At 37.7% G+C, this 12,316-nt stretch overlaps 1 protein-coding gene and 1 long non-coding RNA gene across 3 annotated transcripts in view; one reads left to right on the forward strand and one right to left on the reverse strand.

The window, feature by feature from the left end:
* The first annotated feature begins 2,859 nt into the window (after nt 1–2,859).
* The window catches only part of sgpp2 (sphingosine-1-phosphate phosphatase 2), an 18,519-nt gene continuing 9,062 nt past the window's right edge, over nt 2,860–12,316 (forward strand). For both annotated transcript variants that reach the window (XR_013816947.1, XM_079822666.1), the window contains exons 1-2: nt 2,860–3,182; nt 4,152–4,313. Coding sequence is in view for 1 of the 2 variants with exons in the window: in XM_079822666.1 (XP_079678792.1) it covers nt 2,934–3,182; nt 4,152–4,313 (411 nt within the window). In the remaining variant the exon portion in view is untranslated. The remainder of the gene's footprint in view (nt 3,183–4,151; nt 4,314–12,316) is intronic.
* Nucleotides 4,823–9,921, reverse strand: LOC307129881. Its single transcript, XR_013816949.1, has 4 exons — nt 9,874–9,921; nt 9,014–9,063; nt 7,496–7,596; nt 4,823–4,917 (listed from the first exon to the last, which is right to left on the reverse strand). It is a non-coding gene; the product is annotated as an uncharacterized lncRNA (long non-coding RNA).

Consider the following 12,316-nt stretch of genomic DNA (forward strand, 5'->3'; position numbering starts at 1 on the left):
CATGATTTTGTTGTGTTGTGGCTTGTTTCCGTTGTGTTGTGGCTTGTTTCCGTTGTGTTGAGGCTTGATTCTGTTGTGTTGTGGTTTGATTCCGTTGTGTTGTGGATTGTTTCCGTTGTGTTTTGGCTTGATTTATTTGTGTTGTGGCTTGTTTCCGTTGTCTTGTGGCTTGTTTCCGTTGTGTTGTGGCATGATTTTGTTGTGTTGTGGCTTGTTTCCGTTGTGTTGTGGCTTGTTTCCGTTGTGTTGAGGCTTGATTCCGTTGTGTTGTGGCTTGTTTCCGTTGTGTTTTGGCTTGATTTATTTGTGTTGTGGCTTTTTCGTTGTGTTGTGGCTTGTTTCCGTTGTGTTGTGGCTTGTTTCCGTTGTGTTGAGGATTGATTCCGTTGTGTTGTGGCATGTTTCCGTTGTGTTGAGGCTTGATTCCGTTGTGTTGTGGCTTGTTTCCGTTGTGTTTTGGCTTGATTTATTTGTGTTGTGGCTTTTTCGTTGTGTTGTGGCTTGTTTCCGTTGTGTTGTGGCATGATTTCGTTGTGTTGTGGCTTGTTTCTGTTGTGTTGTGGCATGATTCCGTTGAGTTGTGGTTTGATTCCGTTGTGTTGTGGCTTGTTTCCGTTGTGTTTTGGCTTGATTTATTTGTGTTGTGGCTTTTTCGTTGTGTTGTGGCTTGTTTCCGTTGTGTTGTGGCTTGTTTCCGTTGTGTTGAGGATTGATTCTGTTGTGTTGTGGCTTGTTTCCGTTGTGTTGAGGCTTGATTCCGTTGTGTTGTGGCTTGTTTCTGTTGTGTTTTGGCTTGATTTATTTGTGTTGTGGCTTTTTCGTTGTGTTGTGGCTTGTTTCCGTTGTGTTGTGGCTTGATTTCGTTGTGTTGTGGCTTGTTTCTGTTGTGTTGTGGCATGATTCCGTTGAGTTGTGGCTTGATTTCGTTGTGTTGTGGCTTGTTTCTGTTGTGTTGTGGCTTGTTTCCGTTGTGTTGTGGCTTGATTTCGTTGTGTTGTGGCTTGTTTCTGTTGTGTTGTGGCTTGTTTCCGTTGAGTAGTGGTTTTAATCCGTTGTGTTGTGGCTTGATTCCGTTGTGTTGTGGCTTGTTTCCGTTGTGTTGTGGCTTGTTTCCGTTGTGTTTTGGCTTGATTTATTTGTGATGTGGCTTTTTCGTTGTGTTGTGGCTTGTTTCCGTTGTGTTGTGGCTTGATTTCGTTGTGTTGTGGCTTGTTTCTGTTGTGTTGTGGCTTGTTTCCGTTGAGTAGTGGTTTTAATCCGTTGTGTTGTGGCTTGATTCCGTTGTGTTGTGGCTTGTTTCTGTTGTGTTGTGGCTTGATTCCGTTGAGTAGTGGTTTTAATCCGTTGTGTTGTGGCTTGTTTTCGTTGTGAACTTATGTTTGCTTTTTATATTGCGTTGTGTTGTGCACTACTGGGCCACCGTACATTTCTCTTCAGTACGCATTCAGATACACATGTAGACATTACAAAATAATTTTTTGCTAAAGTTTAAGCATTTTTAGTTTTAATTTTGAGCACTTTTAAATTTTTATATGTGTACTGAAGCATTCCATTCATTCCTAAGGCGGTCAAATTGACCCGTGAGGGAAGGATTTGTTACTTTTTTTTATTTCAACCACAAAACTCCTCGAATCCAGTCAATTTTTGTGTGTGTATTCGTGGTTCAAGTGTGACAAAAGTCCTAGGGTCTTAGACAACCCTGTTGACTTTAAAAAATAAAATACAAAATTTGTTTTTCGGGTCAAAATGACCCGAGGGAAAAAAACATTTGGGATAATAAGTACACTAAGTCAACAAAAGATAACAATATCTTACATATTGTAAGATAAAAAAAATTAAAAAAAAACTTTTTTAAACTGCATTGGCACAATCTTAAGAGATGAATCAGTCCATTTTTTCCATCACCATGTCCTTTTAGGGGCTCTGTAGAGCACATAATACAGATTCGGTCATCTGAAAAAGTATGTATCTGTAAATGAGCATTGTGTTATACTGAATAAAGTCAAAGTGCCTGAGCTTGATCAGAACTTTTACCTAGAAATAGGGTAACATGGGCCACACACCATAATTTTTTCTCATGACCACACCTCATCTCAGAACTTTTGATGAATAGCTATTTTTAGTTTCGTCATTTCATCTGAATATCAACATTTGTGAGAAACAGTTTTGAGGTTATTTGATCTAATTTTGTGTCTTTGGAAAATTGTGAACAATGACATTGTATTTTATGTTGAATATCAAAGATTTGTGTGTGTGTGTGTGTGTGTGTGTGTGTGTGTGTGTGTGTGTGTGTGTGTGTGTGTGTGTGTGTGTGTGTGTGTGTGTGTGTGTGTGTGTGTGTGTGTGTGTGTGTGTGTGTGTGTGTGTGTGTGTGTGTGTGTGTGTGTGTGTGTGTGTGTTAATGAGGGACTTGAGGACACATTGGATTTGTGGAGTAAAATTTATTGTTTTTATTTTGAAGTAAAACGATAAAATTAGACCGTTGGGGTAAGATGACCCACCATGCCCACACTTATTCTTAACCCAGGTAGGGCCCCAAATCTTACACCTCTTACATTTTGTAGCCTATAACAACTAACAATGTATTTCCTACAATAACACGTTGATCCATCATCATCCTACTAAACTTGTATCTCAATATGTTACAGTTTAAAAGTAAATCCACATTTTTCTTAAGGGGGGCGGGCATCTTCTCCCCATGTCCTTAAACCTAATAATATTAGCGTATTTATTTGTTTAAAGTCACTAAAACTACATGGCAGGAATGACTCAGGTACGATAAGCAGGTTATTTTTCATGTTAGCCAATAAAAATAGCCATGAGCTTGTACGTCAGCAGACTTCCACGCTCTGTCACCTGCAGCTGTAAAACACACCTGTGAAGGCGCGCGGGCTGGGTGCGGAAGCCAGAGCTCACTCAAACTCCGCGCGGCCATGTGGGGGGTCATCTCGTACCTGAACAGCCCCGAGCTGGTGGTCGGCTTCCAGCGGTGCTGCGGCTTGGTTCTGAGAGAGACATGCTCGTTTATTACTCAGAACGGATGTATAAACGCCAATGGATCAGATAAGGACGGTCCGGTCACCACCCACCGGCGCAAAGCGGAGCAGGTGGCGAACGGGACGTCGCGCGCGCACGACAGTAACTCCAACTATAAATGCGGCAGTTTACAGGATGACAACAAAGTGAGTAAATCAAAGACGCTCTTCGTTCAGCTGAATTAAAAGGTATACGTTTGCCAATGCCGGCCCTAACGCAAAGACAGTGCGTTTCATAACAAATGCCAAACGACAAGATTTTCCTGTTTCTCTGGTTGGTTTAGACTAGAGGTTGATATCTCACCATCATTTTTGTTTCTAATATACAGTAAGCTGTGAACTTATCATTCAAATCTTTATGACATGCCTTGCATTCATCAGATACTTCAACAAAAATATTAAATAATAATCCTTATACCATATTAGTTGTTAATGTGGATTCAAATTTTGTAATTGTGTATTTTCATAATGTGAGTGAACTATGAAAAAGTACAATTTTTGTTTGATATGCGATGGAGCACAGATAAATGGTGCCTTCCAAAATGTTGAAGATAAAGCTTTATATTTGAAGACTTAAGCAAAAACCGCTAAGTCCGTCCGTCTGACATTTTTTCGGTTACACTTTATTTTAGGGTGTTATTGTTACAGTGTTATTATATATGAAAGTACTGAGTAATATTAATTAACAACATGTAGGCTACTTAATATAGGGTTAGGGTAGGATTGGGGTTTGGTTGAGGGTTAGATGCATGTAATTATGCATAATTTACTGTTATTACTATGGTAAGTACATGTCAAATATGTAACAAGGACACTGTAAAATAAAGTGTTATTTCCATTTTTCTTTTAAATGAGCAGATTCATCAAGCTCCTGTGTTTAGGTTCAGTCATTTCACTTTAATGGCAATTAAAAGGTTATTAGTCAATTATTGAAATGCCTTATATTGCAAAAATTCAAAACATAAAAATGCTAATTTAAAAGAAAAATATCAGACCGACCGTTTTTGCATCTGAAGTCTTAATTTGAAATATCGACATCAACTAAGAACGGCTTGTGATTCCTGTTTGTGGTTTGTTGATGTGATGAAGTGGTTCATTACATTTCTCTGTGTACAGGATCATCCCAGGTCTCGTTACGAGGTGAGGAATTGGCTTTTCTACTTCTTGTTTGTGACGTCGTCCACTCTGGGACATGAAGTGTTTTACATCACCTTTCTGCCCTGCATCCACTGGAACCTCGACCCCTTCCTGTGCAGGCGACTCGTCAATGTGTGGGCTGTGAGTGGCTGAGAAAAACACACACACACACACACAATGCAATCTCTAGCTCCTTATCCTAACCCTACCTGTCACAACTAACTGCACTGTTAGACATTTTATTGTATTTTTGCGGTAACTTACTGGCAGCACTATTGCCAGTAAGTTACTGTAATTGCCCCTTTACAGTAGCTTACCTGTAAATGTGTTTTACAGTATGATGCCCTTACCGTAATTTAATTTTACAGTATGATGCCCTTACTGCAATTTATTTTTACAGTATAATAATTTTTACAGTAATTTTACTGTAATTTATTTTACTTTTTATTTTACAAAATATGCATATGTTAATATGTTATTACTTTATTTTGAATATTTTACATGAATGCAATAAAATAAATAATACATTTAATAAATTCCAAATAAGAGACTTGAGTCCATGTACATCAGTATATTTTTTATTCACCGTCACAATCAATTACAAAAAACAGAAAAAAAATAGAGAACTAAATTCATTACAACAAATCAAAGCAGAGATCATGACGATATGGCAACAAAAAGTATGAACAAAATACCCCAGTTGGTCTTGGCTGGCCTCCCTACTGGTAAACTACTGATGGCTGATCTGAAACAAAACAGAGGGAAAATGTGTGAGAAATGGTTTATCTCATCTAAATTTGTTCATGGACAGATGAGGTAACAACTTGTGCAACAGCAGTTATTCATAGTTATACTTGTTATATTATTATTATTCATAGTTATACTTATATTATATATCTCTATCCCGAGGACAAGCGTGCGCGCTCTGGAGATTATCATGTGAAACGCAACAATACCCAATCAGAAAGCAAGCTGCTGACGGAAGACACCTCCCTCCAGCTCACGCTGGAACATGTAAAGGCCATGTTCACACCATCTCCATTACTTCATCTAAACATTTTCCTTTTCCCCCCCGCAAATTTTCTTTAAAAAGCATTCCATACACTATCAGGGTATATACAGAACTTCTTAAGTTGAATTTAATACCTTTTACTACCTTTTTTAATACCTTCAAAATATTTTTTAATACCAGCACGACTTCAAGCTGCAACTATAGTAGCGTAAATGAAATATCTTTCCAAATGGAATAACATATTGCATCACAATGTAACGAGGTCATTTTAACTTAACATCAACTGCCCACAGAGATGAGAATAGAAATAAAGACAGGAGAGGAAGGAGACATCTTCTTCATAGTTTGTGCAGTGTACAGAGGGAAACGACAAATTTTCACGGCGCAATATAGATTTTTTTTCTTTTTCGTTTTAAATCATGAAGGCGAGTCAGTGGATATCACACAAAAACGTAATGTGTGCGAGAGTCGGTGAAGTCTCAAACCTGGTCAATTATTCACTACTGAAAGTGAACGTAAAATCTGACAAGCTTTCGGCGCATATTCTCACAGAGACAAGAGATATCTCTTTATTTATATAAATCTGCTTTAACATATGCTGATAACGTATAGCCTATAACTGTCTGAATTTATATTCTTAATATTTCTCTTTTGGCCCATATTGTGAAACAAATTAGAAGAGAAGTATAGGCCCATTTCGTGTTAAACAAGTTTTTTTTTAAATAAAGCTGCTCTTACTTTCTGATAATACTGATATTATTGTAGTGTTCTGACATATTATAGACTGATAATCATTTTAATTATAGGCCTATAATTCCTTGTTTAATTGTGCAAAATGTATTTAAATAATGAGGAGTAAGCTAATCTATCTATTCTTTTATTATGCAGCATGTCGGTTGTGCATTGATGCATTATGAAATTATCACGGGGGCAAATTAAATGTATTATCAATTTAATAATAAAAGTAGGCCTACCCTAATAATAATAATAATCATTTATATACATAAATAGTAAATGCTAAATCTTCACTCATACAGTGAGCAGACAAGTCGCGCTCGAGGATCCGAGCCATGGTGTGAGCACATAAACCGTGAGCTTTGGCTTTACATCGCATGCGATCGTACAGTGTGAGTAGGTAACCTTGCTGAAATCGCACAGAAATCGCACAGTGTATGCCAAGCTTTAAGCAACTTGCATATTTCGAAACAGCTCTTCAATGCCATAGATTCAAATTTAAAGAGTGGTGTTTAGTTGCAAGGTCTAAACACCACAGCACCTCAGCTCGCAATGTAGCGGTGGTGATAGGGCATAGCGTCTGCTGTCTGCCGTCTGTCACGCACTGTTGATGATGCTGCTAGACTAACGTTAGGCTACTGCTGACTGCAGTGGTTTGAATCGGGAGAGCAGTCGGGGTTGAGGGCAAAGCAGTGGAGGTTGAGGTCGTTGATGCATCTGTAGCACAGAACATTGGTATGGGAAGCTGCTCGCTACGTCCGTGCATCCTAGCTTGGTGCGATTTGACGCCATTCACCCCCACCCAGGTTATATTAATTGTCTTCTTGCAGACGTGGCAATAAGCCTCGCGGCTGTTGCAAACTACTGGCCTAAGCCAGACTTTAAATTGTGAGTCCTCCAGCCAGAGGTCCGAAAACTTGCATTTCCCCATGCTTTAATTACTGAATGGAAGCGAGCTCGAGGTACATGTTTGTCAGCAAGCCAGCCGCGGACCCAGTTTGTTTCAGCGCGCGCGAACGAACACCACCTCACACGATATCGCGCAGGTCCTACTCTAAACATATAAATAAATCCACGCGAATTTTAGAAAAAAAAAGGCCTGTCCTTAACACAAATTGAAAATTTATCTAAAAAAAATTGGGCTCGAAAATGTAATACCTCGTCAGATGACGTTTAGTACTTTTTACTACTTTTTAATGCCCTTAATTTTGGCTAATTTCATTTACTACCTTTTACAACCCCGCGGACACCCTGACTATAAGAGCAATTTCATGATATGATATACTTCATATCACCTGTGGTGTGGTAGTCAAACGTCACCTCCTGCTCAACTGACATCTTATGCTGCCTTCACGTGCTATAGGAATTACTGAACTAGTTTCCTAGTTAAAAAATTGGACATGAACGCCCTCTCAAGTCAAAATCTGAATGTGATGAGCTCGTAATCACAACTTCAGAAGTGGGAAGTAGGAAATTTCTAGCACATGAAGGCAGCATAAGACGAGGTTGGCTGAAAATTAAAAGATAAAAGTCTCTCAGAAATTGCAAATAATTAAATACTTGCACCTGTACATACTTGCATGATTAGTTTTTAGTTCAGGTTTTAGTTGTAGTCCAGCTTTGTCCGTTTCTCTATTCCTCAGTCTCTCTGTTTTCTGGTCACTGGTTGGATATGATCTGCATATAAAATAATGTATACATATTTTGGTAACACTTTACAATAAGGTTGTATTAGCTAACATTAGTTAAAGGGTTAGTTCACCCAAAAATGAAAATTCTGTCATTAATTACTCACCCTCATGTCGTTCGAGACCCGTGAGTCCTCCGTTCATATTTGGAACACAAATGAAGATATTTTAGTTGAAAGCTGATGCTGAGAAAGGCTTCAGATAGGCCTCCATTGGCATTCAGTACATTGACACTTCCAAGATCCATGAAAGGCACTTAAAACGTCGTTACAAAGTCTATCTCACCACAGTGACTCTATAATAATTTTACGATGCGACGACAATAGTTTTTGTGCGCAAAAAAAAATCTAAATAACATCTTTATCCAACTTGTTCTCGACTTCCGTGTGTGCCTCCACGACGCATGCGCGAGAATATTACGCAGATCCGGCGTTCGGACACATGACCCAGAAGCGATTTGTTTACGAGCAGAGGAAGACGCGCGTGTCTAAGATGTTGAATTCTACATTGATCGTGCTTTAGGTCTCGGCGTAGTTCTCAAAATGGGGCTTAAGTGTGTATTTCATGGATTCCCGAACGCCGGATCTACGTCATATTCTCGCGCATGCGTCGTGGAGGCACACACGGAAGTCGAGAACAAGTTGGATAAAGGTGTTATTTTGATTTTTTTTTTCGCACAAAAACTATTGTCGTCGCATCGTAAAATTATTATAGAGTCACTGTGGTGAGATGGACTTTGTAACGACGTTTTAAGTGCCTTTTATGGATATTGGAAGTGTCAATGTACTGAATGCCAATGGAGGCCTATCTGAAGCCTTTCTCAGCATCAGCTTTACACTAAAATATCTTCATTTGTGTTCCGAATATGAACGGAGGTCTTACGACATGAGGGTGAGTAATTAATGACAGAATTTTCATTTTTGGGTGAACTAACCCTTTAATGCATTAGTTAACATGAACTAACCATGAACAACACCTCTGTTCAGCATTAGTTAATCTTTGTTAACGTTAGTTCATAAAAATCCAGCTGTTCATATTAGTTCACAGTGCATTAACTAATGTTAGCAAGATTTTAATAATGCATTAGTAAATGTTGAAATTAACATTAACAAAGATAAATAAATGCTTTATAAGTGCAGTTCATTATTAGTTAATGTTAACTAATGTAGTTAACTAATGAACCGTATTGTAAAGTGTTACACAAATTTTTAAGTGCATACAATGAATCATTTTTAATTACTTTGTCATGTTATGCAGTGACATATCCCACATGAGACTAAACAGTCACAACAAGATAACAAATAGATGCCAAGTAGGAAATGTAGGCAACAAGTATTTTTGAAATAATAAAATGTTATTCATTAAAAGACGTTAATCACATAATGTTAGTCAAAATATATACTTACAAAGCCAAAGATGATCAGTGCTGTGGCTCTTTCTGGGGTGTTGTTAGCTCCTGTTGACACAAGAGAGAAAAAGAAGAAATTTTCATTAATGTTTATTGACTAATGGTGCCTAAATGTTATGCACATGATAATTCACAGATATAGGATGACTGCTAGATTGACCACTTACACAATCAAATGACTATCAACACTGAAAAAAGAGAGAAGACAATAATAGAGCCTACAGTGGCATGTAAAAATGAATTCATATGAAATAATATAATAAATAAGAAGCCACAATGAACATACTTGAACTAATTATTATTTTACTTGAATATATATTAATCCTCTGGTGTATACACTGGCGTAAATGTTCTATTTTCGAGAGAGAGAGAGAGAGAGAGAGAGAGAGAGAGAGAAAGAGAGAGAGAGAGAGAGAGAGAGAGAGAGAGAGAGAGAGAGAGAGAGAGAGAGAGAGAGAGAGAGAGAGAGAGAGAGAGAGAGCGGGCGCGCGAGACAGCCTTTGACACCGCTCAGGCGCTAACGTTCCTTCAAATGGCGTCACACACATTTAACTGTCAACGAAAATATGTAACTATAACTGGCCGTGAAAAGACGGAAACCATTGTTCGCGTAAATACAACATTTGGTACATAATGTACAATGCAGGTAACAGTTAGTCAATTGTATGCAAATTTAATGGGTTATGAAAGCGGTTCTTGAGGAAAACGAACAGTTCCCCGAGACTGTCATATAGTAATAGCAATTCGATATTATTATTTACTTTCTTCATGTATGTAGCTATATTTAATGGATATTGGTTTACGTTTTAAAAGTATCAAAGACATTTGTGATAAATTTGTCAAATAAAAACTTCTTACCTCAGGAAAGCTCGCAGCTGGTGTCTGGCGATCCGATCCACAGGCAGGGAGTCCAGGGACGTCCGTTATGCGCGCACTCGACACAAACCTCATTTGCGCGGGCTTGGCACGCGAGTAAACAATTTAAATTGTGTGAGGTGTAAGCAAAGTTTATAAATATATTTTTTAAACATTTAAAAATTACATTTATATCACCACACTTGTACTGGTATTACTCTGGCATTAAAATAATAATAAATAAAATAAAATTACGGATCATGAGAAATAAAATGCTAACAGTAGGTGTGTGTGTGTGTGTGTGTGTGTGTGTGTGTGTGTGTGTGTGTGTGTGTGTGTGTGTGTGTGTGTGTGTGTGTGTGTGTGTGTGTGTGTGTGTAGCCTACCGTTAGCATTTTATATCTCATGATCCGTCATTTTATTTTGCAACGTACATTTATAGCCGAACAATAAACAAGTAATGAAACTTAACTTTGCCCTCAGCCTAAACGATTTGCCAGGGAACAAATTATAGATCCATGAGAGCAAATATGGGCCGTTAAATCTCCACAAGACTAATTATAGCTGGAGACGCCACAGAGACATCAGAGCCAGCGGCAGACGTCAGAAGGACTGGCCGAGGAAAGTCTACTCTCGCCGGGTAAACAAGCGCTGAACGCCGCTGACTCACTGGAGCTCACATCTCCGAAAACACCAGATAAAATGTTAAAATAGGCACTCTTCTTATAAATAAACCACAGATTTGAGCTTTAAACAACTACATTACCGACTGAAAAAGTCTTAAAACTACGTTTTGTCACACATTAACAGTTTTAACACAAAAAGACGTGTAAACACAGCCCATGTCAGTCATTTCTCAACGAGACGAGCCGCTGGCAGAAGCTCCTCCTATGAGGCGAATTCGAAATACATTTATAACACTAATACTTTACTCTATTTATTCTATACTCTATTTTTTCCTCTTTTTGAAAGTTGTGAAATCACTATTGTGGAGTTTTTCTTTTGCTATTTGAGCAATTGGGCACACAAAAAATATATAATTATTGTATTCTCTCATTCACCACTATACAATTTAACCTAACTATGACGACTTCCGCTCTGAGAAACCCGAAAATGTGAAAAGGGTAGGAGAAAATACTAAATATAAAAATTACTTCTTTGTCTCCCACAAAGAACTAATTTTACATCCTTCCATCCACATGTTTTTATTTAACTTTTAAACATCCAGTGTGTGTGTGTGTGTGTGTGTGTGTGTGTGTGTGTGTGTGTGTGTGTGTGTGTGTGTGTGTGTGTGTATTCTTTGTTTACAGTAGCACTACTGCTTTTACGTAAACAGTAAAATACTGCAAATTCCCATATACAGTAAGTTACTGTAAATTTCATTAAAAATACCCACAATGCAGTGCATATTACAGTAGCTAACCGTAAATAATATAAATGGTATTTTACTGGGCTTTTTTGCGGTAAGTAACTGTAAAATTGCGGTAAAGTCTAACAGTGTGCCTAACCCGAACCCTTATCCTAAACCGTACACACACACACCCTGTGATTAAAAATGCTAGACTCATTATACTGTTGGGTCTTTATTCACAATAGAATAGACAGAAATCGAAAGTCTTTAACAAAATTTAATTAGTTTACATAGTTTCCACAGCAACAGCATCAAACAGCATTTGATTGGTTCACCTCTTTAATCCATGTAGCTATTTATAATGAACTACATTTAACATGAGAGGTGAAGTTATTCATGTTTTCAAGGTAACGAAACCAGGCTTATCATCATTAACCATTAAAGCAGTTTTGTTACTTGAAATAAAATAAATGTTAACTGAAAAAAAACTTGACCTTATTATGTTTGCTAGTTGCGAATGCAACATTTACATTTCTTGAGAGAGCCAACTTACTGCTTAACTGCTTACTACTAATGCTAATAAACGTATTAAGTTGTCTTGAGCAACCGCATAGCAACACTCTAGCAGCCATCCAGAATACCTTAGCAACCTCATAGCAACACTTTAGCAACCAGCCAGAGTACTCTAGCAAACGCATAGCTACACCATAGCAACCACCCAGAGTACCCTAGCAACCACATCTATTTTCTGATAGACTGTATTGACTTCAAACTACTTCAAACTGAAAAGCTTTAAACCTTAAGCTTTTCAAACTTTTTCAAGGTTCGGCTTTCTCAAGGCAACTTAAAGTTTGCCTCGACAAACTTTTTTATCTAGTTTAACCTGAAGCACTTAAACAAAAGAAAATAATAATAACTGCATTTCGTTGCCTTGTACTTGTACTTGTGTAATGACAATAAAGTTGAATCTAATCTAATCTAATAATAACTATATAGGCATGTTTTTTTTAAAAAGCAAAATACAGTTTTTTTTTTTGTTTGTTTTTTTACAAAAACACTTCAAAATAACTTAAATTTGAGCTAAAATTAACCCTT

This window comes from Gobio gobio (genome assembly GCF_949357685.1).
Source record: "Gobio gobio genome assembly, chromosome: 8".
NCBI classification, from domain to species: Eukaryota; Metazoa; Chordata; class Actinopteri; order Cypriniformes; family Gobionidae; genus Gobio; species Gobio gobio.